Genomic DNA, 16724 nt, shown 5'->3' with positions numbered 1-16724 from the left:
ATATATATGGGCGTTTTCAAGCGAAAGGACAAGAAGTATACGATTTTCGCTGTGATCTCGGTTTATAGGTGTGCGTCTATAAATTGTAAAGAATTGTTATTGAACAGAATTTTAGGTGGGGCAATGCCCCAGTTGCCCTATAGGACGAGCCGCCACTGTCTGCTTATAAGGCTGCGAATAAACGATGATCGGTTGAATATTTCTCATCGTCTGATGACAGCATAGAGTCGATTACAATACAGACCGACGGAAATAATGTGCATTGTGCAGTTTAAGAAATGGCGGCATAAGTTTCAGATTGTGCGGCGTGCACTGCAAACGTTTGGCGCGTGATTGCGGCGTCTGCTCCAGTGTATATTGACGCTGTGTTTCATGAGTGTTAGGGGTCAATTGTTGGTTGCGTTATCTTACCTGTTACTTGACAATAGTTACGGGGACCTAGTTTGACTAGAATACTTGGTCATTCGATTACAATGACCATTTTCGCCCAAGCACGGTGACTAATCAAAAATCTAACGATTCTGCAAGCCGGATCTCTTGGTATTGATTCAAGTCGATCGTCCAACCGGAAATTGATTAGTCATTCCTTTCCAGCAGATTCTTGTGTATAGGATAGACCAAACGAATGTCGGGCGATAGCGCGAAAAAGCAGAAAATGGCCACCTCGCTGGATAAACTGAAAGAAAACACCATCGTTGTGGCGGACACCGGCGATATCCATGGTAGATTTGTCTGTATTTTTCATTGCTTCGAGAGGAAGCTGTTACAAATTGCTTGTTACAGCTATCTCAAGATACCTGCCGACTGATGCGACCACCAATCCATCTTTACTGCTTGCAGCAGCACAGATGCCAGAATATAAGGATTTAATCCAAGATGCAATTGATTTTGGAAAAAAGCAGGGAGGGTGAGAAGAATTGTTACAACCGCTTTTAGCCACTAAATCATATATTATTCATTGGCTCCATTTATACTGTTTCTAGCCTGAAATGCTCTAAAGCAGAATCTTAACTAAATCGTCTCGATCCAAATTTGTTTTGAATGATATGGCGAGGTTTCAAACGTTTGATGTTCCTTATAAATGGGTAATTCCAGCCCAAATCAACTGAGGCAGATAACCACATGTTTCAAAATAAACATCAAATGCCATTCCCAAGCAACATAGATCAATTTCAAACTGAACAAAAGTTATTTCGTGGAAATACATTCAGCGGTTTAGGATTTATGGGGATTTGAAAAAGTGCACTTTTTGTGCTCAGTCAACCGTTAAGAGGTATCATTTTTTAGATCATAAACTTTAGAATTTTACTGTAAATTAGTCTTTTTCTGTGGCTTTAAATGGAGTACATTTTCATAAAGTACATAGCCTAACACTCATTTTGAATATTTTTATTATGATAATAACCTAGCCGTTTGGGGTTGACAGGGGGGCTAAAGGTAATGCTGGAGTAAAATCAGTCATGCGTGATGACTTTTTTCAGGCTGAATTGTGAAAAAAGGTATGCTTCAAATTTATTGAGTAAGGTATCATATGAAAGCTAAGAACGAGCACTGTCCAATAAAAGCAATGCCAATAGTGATTTCAAGGATCTAAGCTGCGTTATAACAAGAAAACTATATTCATATATTTCCCATGTGTCTAAAGGTATTTTGGGTTATATATATTTTTTATACACCTTGATATATTATATATTAAAACTTCATTAAGCATTAGTAATAGCTTGGGCATGGCTTACTTTATATTCCGGCCTTTTATATTTCATATTTTGGTGAGTGGTGCATAGATTATTAATGTTCAAATAGTCGGGTGGTATAGCAGCTGTGCATGGTTGAAAAAGATAATTTTGTTAACTGCGCTATGCACATACGATCTGGTTCTATATGAATTATTCTTTTTAATTGGCAAAGATTCATCTTGAAAGCTCAATGTCACATGTATGCGTCACCCGTCCAAGTGCATAACTGAAATTGTTTGCAAAATTGAGATTTGTGAAGCTGGCATTGGTAGGGGCATGCGGCCAGAAGAGACAGTGCCTCATCAGTCATTCAAGCAAAACAAAACTTGAAACACAAATTACATGTTCATGTTCATAGTTTATGAATTATAATTGATAATTATCACTTGTAGAGACATTTTCCAAGTCGAGAACGTCTAATTTCCATTTTTCGTATTCAAACACAGTAGTAAAATTTGCGGGTTGATCACAAGTATATCGTCTTGCATGAATTCACATTCTCCAACCTCATCATGAACCAGATAGATTTATCAATCAGAAATCAGGCTGTGCCATCTCTGCATGGCATCAATGTAACATATCATGTATGCTGACAAGTTTATAATATATCCTGACTTGTACACTCAGTGCATGATTACCATGTTTGTTGGACCATTCAAGTTTGATTGTTTTCTATTAGTAAGGATTAAAATGACCAAATTAACTACTTACAGATGATTTTTAAACTAATGGAGACAAATGGTCGAGAATTGCGGTTTTAAAGATAATGTATAAGAATGACGAACTGTTCAAAGAGAATGGCCAATATCGCATCACCACCCTGCCTAAACCATATTTTATCCGAAATGACGTATCATTACAAAATTTGGTGTCAAATCCAAATACAATGACCTCGAACAGTGGTTCTCAACCTTTTTTTAGACACGCCCCCCTTTTTGATAGTGAAAAATTTTGCGCCCCCCTTATCGTCATATGACAAAATTCAACTGGGATGCTAGCAACCCCAACAGATTGTTTGGTGGTATGGAAGGTTATGAATGTTGATGAGAGAATAAAAAATATGAAATTGGGTCTATATAGAGAAACAATGTGGGTAAATCGCGCGAAGCGCGAACATTTTTTTCTGGTGACCGCTTCTTTGCGCCCTCCTTCAGATGTTTCACGACCCCCCCCCCAGGTTGAGAACCCCTGACCTAGAAGCTTGATTGTATTGGTATTAGTTTGCCAAATGAGGCGCTATCTCGTGAGCTAGAATATAAATATATTTCACCAAATTGTGACAAGATGGAGATGGAATTTGGGAGCACATGCCTAATCAATCTCACCCTACGTTCATTTTGTGGCATTACAGCAACAACGTGACGTGCGAAGAAAAGTAACATAAAAGGGCAACAAAGTAGGCCTAATATAATTCTTTTTCTGATATTAACCAGTAGCTGGTAATTTAATCTAAGGATAGACGAGGTGCTCAAAGAAAGAACGGTTAGATATGACTTATGACACGAATTACAAAGCAATATTTGCAACTGATTGTGCTTTGTAAAGCAATCATATGATATTTCAATGATTCAAAATTTTGCATTCCGAAAATGCACCACACTCAACTTCATGAATTAAAATCTTGTGTTACGAAACAACAATACCCCAAAAGGCACACTCAGGGGTTCTGTCGACTATGACTGTCTATTTATTGGTTACTCGGACATGTTAGAGTGAAATCTTATGTATAATATAGAACTATAGGCACTTCCTTATATCTTTGACTGAATAATAGCTTGATTAAATGTTTGATATCACTTGCACCATGAAATGAAATGGACAGTGCTAGCTAATTAATATACTTAATCACGTAACCAAAAACCAAGCAGCTGTATAAATTATGCCCCCCAAAATACCTTCAGACACGGGGGGAATATCATGATCTTAGTTTTCTTGCTATAACACTGCTTAGATCCTTGAAATCACTATTGGGATTCCTATTACTGCATTGTATTTGTTCTTAGCTTTCATTTGATACCTTACTCAATAAATTTGAAGTATACCTTTTTTCACAATTCGGCCCAGAAAATTCCGTCATGCATGACTGATTTCTTTGGGGGCCCAACCGTCTCTGCTCATTTGACCCATAAACTTTTGAAATATCCAGCATATTATTGTTCACATTCAAAGTTCACTTAACAGCTGTCTCAAAAACGTTGATTCACCCACGAAAACTCAAGCCCATCATGTATAAAGATCCATGCAAAATAAGTTGTTCAGAAATGCCATTTTGACATGGTTCAATGAACGCAAAAAGTGGTATTTTTCTCAATGCGATAAAATCTCAACGACTTATCCGATTTCGATAAAATCAAGTTTTTTTCTGATCAGGAGATCACTGTCTCCCTTTCTGTGCGATTTGAATAAAATCCTTGACCATAGGGTTATCTTTTGAAAAAAATTCAGTTGATTTGGGATGGAATGACCCAAATACAAAAGTGGTGCCGATATGTAATGCTGCCTCTAAAATGTCTTTCATTCTGCACTTGAGTGACAGCGGTCATTGTTATCCAATGTGAATTGAATTTTTGTCGCCTGTCCTTTATATTGTCTTTTACTTTCATTCAGTGTGCATGCCACCTTTTTACATCGCCTATGACAGGTGGGTGTCTGATTTCGAAGACTACTTCACAATCGTTTCGACACCTTCGACTATCTTTCATTGTATCGTAGTCTTGTGGTCAAATGTGATCAAATTGTTAACGAGAAATTGAAATTGTATGTATTCGTTTTGTTCGCATATCTGACCACTTGCTTCAACAACTTAAACTATGGTCTGTTGCTTGATTGTCCATATTGTATGAATTAATAGTCTTGATTGAAAAAATCCCAACAGTCAAATTCAGGCTGTTGTTTAATAGACTTCGTAATATCTGTTCGATATGACTTGAACCTAGTGGAGAAGTGCTCTACTGTAACAGTCCATGTCTATGCAAATTTGATGAATGTGACAGGTAAATCTACTGATGGAAATGTTTTGTCATTGTTGATTTTCTGTATTCTAATCAAAGTATTGAATATACAGCAATCAACCTGTGTCGATAGAACATTGCAGGCCTGGAACTGGCAGTTCTATACACTTTCATATTGTTGGCCCGAATTTGAATGAATCAGTGGGCCTTGAAATCATTGCAGTTCATTCACTTGTCTACATTTTGTTATAGGAAAAGATACAGCTATAGGAGTTACTGGTAATTTTTGATATGACTCGTGGACGTCATGGTATGCACAACACTGTAATTGACACTGTAGTCTTCCCGGGCTAAATAAACTGCAATTTGATATGATTTCTATTTTCCCATGCTACAATTGCTACATTATTGTTCAGCGTTATTTTGTAAACCATAAATTTCCTAGTCACAGATCATCAGACCTGTTAATAAAACTTGAAATGGCAAAGTCTCGATTTGATCCCATTTTAAATCTCGTTCCTCTACATGTTGAACATTATTCATAGAAGCCTATCATTACATGGATGATGCACATAATATTACATAAATGCGAAGGTTTCTCCAAATTATTAATAGAAGTGAAACTTTTACTTATTACATCCTACTACCTGTGCTCTTTTCTCATGTTGCTTTTCTATTGCTCGCAGTTAATGCTTATGTGGAAAAGTGAATGAGAATCCACTAGTATAATTCATCTATGAATGCAGGCTCTAATTTTAGATTGATATCATAATATGCTGATGGTCCTTGACGATTTACAATCATTCTTTTGTTGAATGTGCTGATGAATAATGTATTACAATTTTTGCCAATAGACATATCTACTTTTGCGATTTGCAAAATATGAATTGCAGACTAGGAAAAGCATAATATGAAGTGCCTAGTCATCAATACTGTGACACTGACAGTATTATATTTGCTGAACAATCAATAAGAATTCGTTCCTGTAAACCACTTGAAATGAAATATGGAGACCTTTTTACCTTGCTTAGCTATTGTTTGATATGCAATAGATCACAAGCACTACCGTAAAGTACAGTGAAACCAACCACTCTCAACTGCTTATTTTACATGTTAACATGCAAATATTTACAATATTACAATGAATGCAATCACATTCATCAGCAAACTTGGTAAGCCTTACTGCTTTTGTTGTATTATTGCTGTCTGGCAGTGGCAGTGTTGAATACTATTTTGCTAAATTTACCGGTCTTTTGCCTCAGAACTGAAGACCAACAACTGACCAATGCCATTGACAAACTTTTTGTCAACTTCGGCACAGAGATTCTGAAGATTGTTCCGGGAAGAGTATCCACGGAAGTCGATGCCAGGTAGGGTCAAGTATTCTATTATGGCAAACAGCCGCAATGTATCAATTTGTCTCTCAATGCACGAGAATTTCGACATTACTTGAGTGTAGTAGCATGCAATGGTTTGGCGTGGATTTGATTCACGTGAGTAATCCACTTTGATCAATACGGTAGAAGATATCTTTGCCAAAAGGCGGTGGGAGCTTGAAAAAATGCACGATTCCGTAACATATCTAGGGTAGGATATCTGTCCTATTTCATTTGCCTTTTGTATTCAGATTGTCGTTCGATGTGGAAGCTTCTGTTACGAAAGCCAAACGTTTCATTGAACTTTACGAAGCTCAGGGCATCTCGAAGGACAGAATACTCATAAAACTCGGCACAACATGGGAAGGCGTACAAGCTGCCAAGTAGGGATTACGGAATACGGGATATTTACGCTGTTCTAAGACTGTATCTACTGATATTCTAATGCCACCGTCATTGTTTGCTTGACGCCCACATAATTTGATTGTTTGAGAGGCTACATTCGTACTACCCGCTCTTTATTAAGTAAATATGACTGTTCGTCGACCAAGGCGCTAGTAATAAGGCAGTATTTCTTGTGCTGCCGTTATGTTGATCCCTCCATACCCTTGAAATGTAAGCCGTTCCTTTTTTAGAATTCTGGAAGCGGAAGGTATCCATTGCAACATGACTCTGCTCTTTTCGTTCGCACAGGTAAATGCATCGTTGGCGGATTTCATCAAATGTTCCTTAACAATTCTTCAATGCCATTTGTTTGAACCGATTTGTTAGTCTTGATGCGTCGCTGATTTCAGGGCCATGTTCTTTGACATCACTCGCTATGTATGTTTTGAGAATATGATAATATTAAGGTTCTTGGAATTTTGTTTGTAATAACCAGTGGCTCACTAAATTCTCATGATTTGTGCCGGGCTCAAGTAGCCGAATAGAGAAAGGGAATCTATGATGTATCTTGTGACTAGATTTTCTATTTGGTGCTAATCCAGACTAAAATATTTCAACTAAATTTTGGTGCACAAAAATATTTTAATGCTTGGAATGAATGATATGCAAATATTCCAGCTTGAAGCTTTGTGCTCGACTCGTGGTAAAAGCAGTCTAGTGCTCAATTTTGCCCGGCACTAGTTGTAATAACTGTCAATATTGACTTAAGCCATGCTACACAGATATGTAACGATATACAAGGTCTGTATAACGTTCAGAAATTTGCATGTAGGAGATTTGATTGAGTAGCAATTTAACGGAAATGATTCCGGCTAATCCTACGGCTTGAAATGACCCTCTTACAGTACCACGTTATCCCTTTGTCCAGGCTGTAGCATGTGCGGAAGCCGGCGTCACCTTGATATCGCCCTTCGTCGGAAGGATATACGATTGGTACGTGAAAAGCAGCGGGAAGTCTGATTATGGATTGCTGGAAGATCCAGGTGAGATCACGGCTCGTTTCAACTTGGTTTAACCGTCCAGATGTTTTACAAAATTGACGATACGTCCAGGCGTACAGAGCGTTACCAAGATCTACAACTACTACAAGAAATACGGTTACAAGACCGTCGTTATGGGAGCTTCGTTCAGGAACACGAAACAAATTAAAGCTTTGACCGGTTGCGACCTCCTGACCATCTCGTGAGTGCGGATTACTATTGATATTCCTACATCAGGCGTGGCAATGAAATGATCATAATAACTTGGGCGAAACAGAAACAGCCGTTTGTATCACAGGAACGCAAGATATTTTTGAAAATTGTACCTCTTTGTGAAGTCAATTGTGACTTAACGTCGGTCGCTACAATGCACCGTGCAATTCAGAAAAATCGCCCCGTTTCGATTAACTGCGAAAAGTATACGACTCCATGACCAAATCTACTTCTTAAAACTACTTATTTGGATACTTTTAAGAGTCCCATTCTTTATTTCCACACAAAGTAGTCTTCACATGTCTTGGAAATGGCTACTTTTGCTTGTTGCCTGTAGTTGGGTAGGTATTCATGACGGTAGTTCCACTTCTACCCGAGTATCACCCTGACAACTTCAACCACCACTGACCATGTCTTTCCCGGCTGAAACCTAGATTCTTACGATGACAGTTGTGTTTTAATGCCGTCCACCGCGGTTGGCCAATTTACGAACTGGAGATATTAGTGAAAGATAGATATCATTCTAATGACTTTGTGATTCTTTATGCTACTAAGAGTTTTCAATTAAAAGACACAATTCAAACTTCATGCACTCAAAATGTTGTTTTAGCAACGCCTCGGTTGACTGCTGTTATGGCTGCTGTTACCATACCTAATTTGTATCTTTTAAATTAGAGAATCACGACCGAAGACTCGCTTCATAACTACTAAAACTTCAGGACTCACAAACAGAATGGCCGTCTGAGATGAAATATTCTACCGACTACCGTGTTAACTCATTTTAATTGACCAATTGCTAGTATCATACTGATACAAACACATTGCTAATTAGAGATGTTTTGTTGGGGTTCTGGAGAAAAATTGTTTGCAAAACTCCATCCATTCCGCTATTCCAAAATAACTTCAAGATGGGCTGCGAGATTGAAATTACGATGCGTTATTTGTTCATTTAAAACAGTGGTGCCCAAAGTGGGCGACAGCGCCCCCCCCTGGGGTCGTTTGCGAGCGTGAAGGGGGCGCTTACCATGACATGAAGCGGTAGGGGGGCGCTGAGAGCAAATGGGGGCGATGTAGGTTTAGAAGGCAACTGCTGCGGAGTGATTAAACGATTGATGACTGAAGCAGCTAAAAAGTTTGGGTATTGTAGGTTTGAAATGGTGCCATTCTGCATCAGTCGCACTGGCGCCATTAGCGATTTTATAATAGCTACCGGCACATAACTAAAATTCAAGTTTCAATCTCCGTATGGAACTGCTCAAGTGGGAATTTAGAAACTGACTTCTACTCCTAATTGTTTCAGTCCCAAGCTTCTCGAACAGCTCCAATCTGACGATGACCAGTTGAAAGTGCAGTTGACCGAAGAGAGTGCGAAGACCATGGACATGGAACAGGTTTGCACCGAGTCGCATGTGTTTCGGGGACTTGACGTCACGAACCTTTCTCGATATTTAGATCCATCTGAACGAGTCTCAGTACCGTTATTTGCATAACGAAGACCCGATGGCCGTGGAGAAACTGGCGGAAGGCATCAGGAAGTTTGCGGTGGATTCGATAAAGCTCGAGAAAATGCTCAGGGTTAGTGTATCTACTCGAGTAGAAGGAATGCTGTAACGTTCTACTCGAAGGGACGCTGCGATCAAATCCAAGAGAAAAGTGCAAAATATTTTTGGTAGCATCCGTTCACCTCTAAAACCCACCGCATTTGAACAGCGGGTAAAATATTTTAGGCAGGTTATTTCTACTTTAGCTTATCTCAATGGTATCAAGGTCACACTCGTGAAAATCTACCTGCCATGTGAATACCGTGGCTCTCTAAAGAGAATGGCTGCCGCCAAAAGGTTTTTTCTCACTTTAATGTTCCGAAGTTGAAGTAGCAGTTTCCAAGACCTGTCAAAACAACTTCGAATGGAAGTAGAAAATGGTTGCATACTTTTAGCAGTTGATCAAGGGACTATGTTTGCGACTGATGCAAAATGACTACTCTACTGAGCCTACAAGTAGGCGGAACCGTCCGTTGCTGTATTATTGGGGCTTTTTCACTTGATGATATGACAATTTCATAGAGGTCAGACTCGGAAGTGAGTGGTTTTTTCCAAACAACTGCACAAGTAGAAGTGGAAATAGTTTAAAACAAGCATTTGAGTAAGTACTGGAAGTAGGCAAACCCTACTAGAGCAGTCTGAAGTACTAGGGGGTCACCAACGTGCGGCCTGCGAGGTCGCAGTTTGCTTCCCGCGTCATTTGGAAGGACGCTAAGTAATGCATTTTGAATTGCTGAAATTGATTTCAGTTTCAAAATGTTGTCGTCGTTGTTTCAAATTAAGCTATCCTCATGATGTGCCCAACATCACAAATCCTCAGCAGCTGAAACGGCTCCGGCGATGGCAACAGCATTCGATCAATGGAGAATCGGCTGATACGTGTAGGCATATTGCCCTGACCCACGATGTTCCATAAACTGCCGAGACCGAGACTCTCAGGCTTCCTCACAAGATCAAGCAATACGAGATAGTCTTTCAGCCAGTATAGTGTCTCTCTAGCCCTGATATCGATTCCTTAAGTCGCTGAAAAGCGTCAGGTATCGTACACAGCTCATAGTGCAAAATGAAGTAAAATTGATGATATATTTTTGTTGTATTTGTGTTTCTTCCATAATAGATGACTTTTTTTGTGGTACTAACTAACTATGCCCGTCGCCTATTTTAGAGAGCACAGCGTTGTACCGACGTAACGATTTAAAAACACAGTTGCTTAAACGGTGGCCTATATTTTGTCTCGATATTGTATTCTTGTGGCTTCTACGAAATTTGAAAAGTGGCCCGCGACCCGATTTGAGTCTATAGATCTTCGTGAGCAATGTTTCAATTCTAGGTATGAACAAATCCTGCCTTGCCTGCCTCCTACATTAATGTTAACGGTGTTGCAATGTACCGTAAGGTGGCGTATTGCTATTCTGGTTTGATAATTACATATTTATTGCATCATCAAAGTAGAGTTATCACAAAATTATTACAAAATTTATCACAAGTTATTACAAAATTTTAAATCGAAAAATTGGGTGCAAGAGCAAAATTTTTGAGTACTATATCAAGTGTCGCTAAATGCATTTGTCTATTTTCCAGGAGCGTATGCAAGCAGGAAACGGCTCCAAGTGATGCGCGCCACGCTGCTACGGTCTGCCTTGTTTTTGCGAGAGATGCCATTCCATACTATTCCGGACTTTGTTACGTCACATTGATTTCGTCGCGCTGACTTAGATGCAAGTGTAATCAACCGCTTTTTTTGTTACTGGGCTAGATGCATATAATCTCGCTACTTGCTCGTGGATCACGTCTCCTGTTTGATAATTTCGTTCCTTGAGGCGTAGGCGCCTAACTATTCGTTCAGTGCCATAATTCAATCGCAATACAGCATTATGTAAGATACGAGTGGTGTATTACCGAGTGCGTCCGGAACTGATCATCACGGCAACTTTTATTTGGACTGTCGCAACGAAACGTTGGTTTGAGGATGGCTCGTGGCTGTCAAATGAATTGTGAAGCACTCGGGGGTTTTGGATGAGAAGGCTTCCGTCCTCGGTTAGATTCTAGATTTTATGTGTATGTGTTGTGTACGCATCAGACATGGGGTGATTACCTCATGAATAGGGTTACCATACGTCCTCTTTTAAGAGGATTTGTCCTCTTTTTTGAAAGTGTCCTCGGAGGACGCCCTTTTGTCCTCTTTTTTGAAAATTTAGGTCAGATTTAGAGCAAATTGCGAGTGATATGCCGTAAATTAGCAGCGGAAAAGATGACTTTTTTTTTTTTGTAGTCAACCGATCACAAAGTGGGAAAAATTCACCAGTTTTTGAGAATTCTCCGGTTTTGCAAGTATCAAATTTCTGAAAAAGTGTCCTCTTTTTAGATTTCCAAAATATGGTAAGCCTACTCATGAATATAATCAATTACGATTACTTCTAAGTCACGCGATTACGATAGGGTTACCATATTTTTGTGAAGCAAATTCCGGACACTCTTTAGCACCCACTAGCGAATTTTAAATGAGGTATTACACATTGAGTGTTAATATGACGTCACACTAGCAAAGCAATGCCAAACGACTGTATGCAGGAATGGAGTGGGACACATAGGTCATAAATTGGGCCCTCTGTAATGTGAGCACTGGTGATTGCTACTTGCTATGGTGTGCAAAAGATTTCGCCACTGGCCGGATGAAATCGTCTGGCGGGCCGTGTTTGGCCTGTCTGGATTGTGTTTGACAGCCCTGCTATATACCGTTAGGTCGACGCGGCTATCTGATTGTGTGTTTTTATTTTACTCAGGTCCGAAACAACATTTTTCCGCCCCCTTCCGCCCAAAAAAAGCACTGATCTCTAACCCAGCATAGGGTAATCGATGTAAGTTCTTGGGCAATTACTATATGCATTTGACTGTGAAATTTTATGAATGAATTCTTCAATAATATTGATTCTTCCATTAGGCTACCATAAAATGCACCAGCAGGTTGCACATCCGGTGATTTCCAACCTTTAATAGTCGCGACCTCATTTCAAACTTTAAAATCTTCCGTGGCCCAGCTAAAAACTTGTTAAGCTGATTACTAAAAAAATTTAACTTGCCCAAACTTACTCCCGGCCTAGGACGGTGATGACGTCCAACATCATCGCGATCCCCAGATAAAGGTAAACGACCCCAAGATTTGGAACCACTATCTGTGACTAAAGCATCCAATCGGCCTTGACCAACTCTAGTACTATACCGTTTGCTTATAATTGCGATTGCCATTGGACTTATGTCAGTAAATGATGGTCATTTATATTTATTTAGATTGCATTTTTGGCGAAAGTGGTGCCTGGTGCCCATACTATAATATCAACATACGTTGCATTACCTCGAGCGCAGCGCGAAGAAGAGTTTTGAATATCATAAATCTGCTTGTAAAAAATATTGTTTATGTTGATTTACGAAAAACTTTTCAGCCTACTTCAACCCTTCAAAATTCCGGACATTTAGGCATATTTTAGAAATTCCTCCCGGACGCAGATTTTTCAGTAGAATTCCGGACATGTCCGGGAAATTCCGGACGTATGGCAACCCTAGATTACGATTACAGCAAAATCAGGAAGTAGTCGACTACGATTACGTTGGAAAAGTAATCACGATTACATATATTTTGCTTCTTAGAAATAATTTCAGGAGATATATTGGAAGATAATATAAGGATTGCCATAAAAAGATCTAATGATGTAATCTTTATAAATGATAGCCTACGTAGTTTGCCGGATACGTCATAATGTAGCCATTTCCCAACTTTATAGGGGGCTATTCGTCGTAGCCTACCCAAATAGGGTGGGGAGCGAGCCAGAAGAGGACACAAAAGTAATTCGCAAATCAACATAAATTATGTAGAGAAGTGCTTTTTAAGCTCCATTCGCAGTTTATTTGTAAACTAAATTTCATTCGCACAAACTAACCGAATATTGTTATACATGAAGAAGATGAAGATGCTCGACAACATTTTGTTCAGATGTGAAACAAATTGGCTACTATGTAGCATGAAACTATCTAGTGTCTCATTAAAAAGGCAACTTTTTTCGCACCACCAAAATCTGACTTTTTGTGGCATCTCGCGACCCGAGCCTCACCCATGAAAAGGAATTCATTTTTAATATTACAGTAGTAGCCTAGGCTATGCTACGATTTTACGGACATGTAGGCTATGACACGGAGAACGCGCACTCCACAATTCTATACCCAACACAGCTCTACAAGCATGTCTGACGCACGCAATTTCAAATCCTGGTTAATTAAATTCCTCTGCGTGTTGCAGTTGTACTAACTGTAGCCTAACTACTGTCTGCTCAGATTGCAAGAACGGGATTATTTCGTGCCGATAACGGAGCATATCCATATCGAAAGGTTTGGCCATCCAGAATCGGTCATTTCTTGGCCAAGGTTTTTTCGCCGCTTATGTTTTTGGGACTGCATTTTATTAGCGGTTTGTTGGCCAAAACTTTACGTCTTCATCTGCCACGACGCAGAAGTGTTTGGCCTCGACACAAATGAGTCTCATATAGGCCTGAACTCGCTCGTTGCTCACCACCAATCTAGTTCATCCCAACGCTCTTCGAGAATGTCTTCCAGAAAAACCAGTCGGATAAATCTTATCATGAGTTCTCATGATAAAGCCATATTTGCAGCGTGTCTCACTTATTGGCTACAGTACTAGGGTTATTTTGGAAATCTATAAAGAGGACACTTTTTTAGAAAAATCGGTTAACTTTTCCCACTTTGTGATCGGTTGACTAAAAAAAAGGGTCAACTTCTTTCACGCTCGTGGTTGACTAAAAAAAGGTCATCTTTTCGCTCAGAGCTCAAAATACCGTTTGAGCGTCACTGCTGTGCTAATTTACAATTTACGGCATATCACTCGCATTTTGCTCTAAATATGACCTAGATTTTCAAAGAGGACAAAATCTCAAAAAAGAGGACAAAAGGGCGTCCTCCGAGGCAGTGGCGTAGCAGCCACCTGGCGGTTCTGGCTTTGCGCCAGGGGCGGCAGGCTCCAAGGGGGCGGCAAAATGAGGCTGCACAGTGAGAGAGATGCCTGCATCATCGTGATGCTTTGACGACGGAGATGCGATAAGGACTTTATAGTAAGGTCATCTAGTCTGCACCCCGTTTTTTCTCCTCCGTGATTGCTGAGCGTCTAGCGGGATAACCGCGGATACCAGTTTTCGAGTCTTCGGTCTGACCCGGCCGGGGAGCGGGCCCACAACCTACCGATCAAGAAGCCGGACGCATCACCATTACACTATCTCGCACGGCGTGTAGACAGCCGGCTGAAAGAAGAGTGCTTGGTAGTCCTATAGCAGGCGTCCCGTCAGCTAAAATTTAATCAAACATGTCTCAATCGAAAGCTAGTGTCGCGCTCATTCCGAAAACACGAATTAATATGTTAACATGGCGATGGAATCACTCCGAAATAGCCGTCACGGCCGATTGTTCGGAGAATTCGCAGAAAAAGGAGAATGTCTGGCGAACAAACAGAAGATGCTGGCCTCAGTGTTGTTGAAGAATTTAGACGATGCATGTTTCAAGCATAGGACAGATTTAAACTTGAAGCTGAAACTAGGTTTGCCGGCATTCACCATTTAAATGATATATTTGGATTTTTGAATTCCCACGCGCTGCTGCAAAGCGAAAGTCACAATTTATTCACCAGCGCTTTTAGAAGCACTTATGACGACGAGGTGGACTTTTTGGAGTTAGCTGCGAAAATTGTCATGCCTTATATCTCGAATTAGGGATCATATAAAGCAGAAGATTGCTAGCTTTTCGTACAAACCAATACGAGGCCTCTAGGACAGGGGTTGTCAACCTGGAGGGCGCGCCCCCGTTGGGGGCCGTGAAAGCATCTTAAGGGGGCGCGAAGAATCGGCCAAATGAATTTTTTTCGCGCTATGTGTGGTTTACCTCCAATTCACGCGTGTTTCTCTATATATAGACCCAGTTTCTTATTTTTGAATTCCCTCATCAACAGTCATAACCTTCCATGCCATCAAACAAGCTGTTAGGGTTACTGGCATCCCGGTTGGATCTTGTAATATGACGATACGAGGGCGCGGAATTTTTCACTATCCTAAAGGGGGCGTGTCTAAAAAAAAGTTGCGAACCATTGCTCTAGGACGAACACAAATTAAGTTATAATCATATGAACTTGTTCAACTTGAGATTTTAAAAGGGTTAAGAGGCTGGTGCGGAGCAGTGAAACCACGTTTGATCGTAGTACAACAACGTTTGATGTTTTACAGTGGGTGTTTAATGCAAAGCTACTTGATTCGACACCGCATTTATGCTCGTGTCTGAAACTTTATCTGAACATTGGTGTTTCAACTGCGAGCTGTGTGAGGAGCTTCTCAAAGCTCAAACTGATTAAGTCTTATATATTTAGTTCTATCATGAATAATGATCAGCTATCAGCTCCATCCATTCTGTCTATAGAAAGAGACTACGTTCAAAAACTTGAATTTGAGGATATTATCGCTACTTTTGCTTTGAGGCGGCCATTGATTTTCTCTTTGTACAATACATTCGTTCGCTATTTCTTGTTTTTATTATTTTTGGCGTCATTAACGTCGAGACGGTGAGGCTGAGAAGCGGCATATTATTTGTAATTATTCTTATTGACAAGATTACTTGAACATCAATCTATGTCGAAATTTGATGCGGTCTACCCAGGGTGGGGGGGGGGGCGGCATTTTCAAGAGAGCCAGGGATGGCAGCACATGCTGCTACGCCAGTGCTCCGAGGACACTTTCATAAAAACCAAAGATGAGGACAAATCCTCTTAAAAGAGGACGTATGGTAACCCTATACAGTACCCAACACAGTGACCTTGGATATGTAAAAACTATCGCACGATTTTGTGCAAAAAATTCAACAAATATTACATAGGATTACATATAATATCAACAGGTAGCTCTGGCACCGTGTCGACCCAAACTCATACCCTTTGCGGTCCATACTCTAATAAACTTTGAAGGGGTAAAAATTTGCGTTACAGTAACTTGCAAAGTCTGTAATGATGCTGTACCCTCGCGTCTCGCGCTAATCGAATATTATTACGAAAATATGATTGTTTAGCGAAAGAGAACAGAAAGTCAGTTTGACGTCATTTTTTCAGTCCGTCGCAGGCTCAAACGGGCTGATGTACTGTATGTCTGCCACTACACCAGCTTCCACACCAGGCTTTTGGTTACGTAAAAATTATAGTGCGAAAATATTAATTCACTACGGCTTGTGAGAGCTACGATTAGTGGTGCGTCGTAAATTAAACAAGATTTTACATTTGCGTCTCAATTACAACAGTTACACTATGCCCTTGAATTTCCTATTAGGTTTATTTGAATTATTTCACGTCAGAAAAATTAACAATTATTCACGATTTTCATTCGCACTCATCCGGATTTTTCATTCTCACTATTCGCAGTTCGCACTCCCTTCGTCATTCGCAGTGCAA

At 40.0% G+C, this 16724-nt stretch overlaps 1 protein-coding gene and 1 long non-coding RNA gene across 2 annotated transcripts in view; both read left to right on the top strand.

The window, feature by feature from the left end:
• LOC145444270 (uncharacterized) overlaps positions 1 to 16724 on the top strand; it is a 244724-nt gene that overhangs the window by 3222 nt on the left and 224778 nt on the right. The gene's annotated exons all lie outside the window — the stretch shown is intronic.
• On the top strand, positions 563 to 11125 carry LOC145444243 (transaldolase-like). Its single transcript, XM_080322192.1, has 10 exons — positions 563 to 722; positions 784 to 907; positions 5950 to 6057; positions 6315 to 6446; positions 6699 to 6756; positions 7376 to 7490; positions 7560 to 7689; positions 9001 to 9091; positions 9153 to 9275; positions 10823 to 11125. The coding sequence occupies exons 1-10, from the start codon at positions 626 to 628 to the stop codon at positions 10853 to 10855; spliced, it is 1011 nt and encodes a 336-aa protein (XP_080178318.1). The 5' UTR covers positions 563 to 625; the 3' UTR covers positions 10856 to 11125.

This window comes from Botryllus schlosseri, chromosome 8 (assembly GCF_051294905.1).
Source record: "Botryllus schlosseri isolate E-star chromosome 8, Bs_hap1, whole genome shotgun sequence".
Classification (NCBI taxonomy): Eukaryota; Metazoa; Chordata; class Ascidiacea; order Stolidobranchia; family Styelidae; genus Botryllus; species Botryllus schlosseri.
This window is presented reverse-complemented; position numbering and strand designations above follow the sequence as displayed.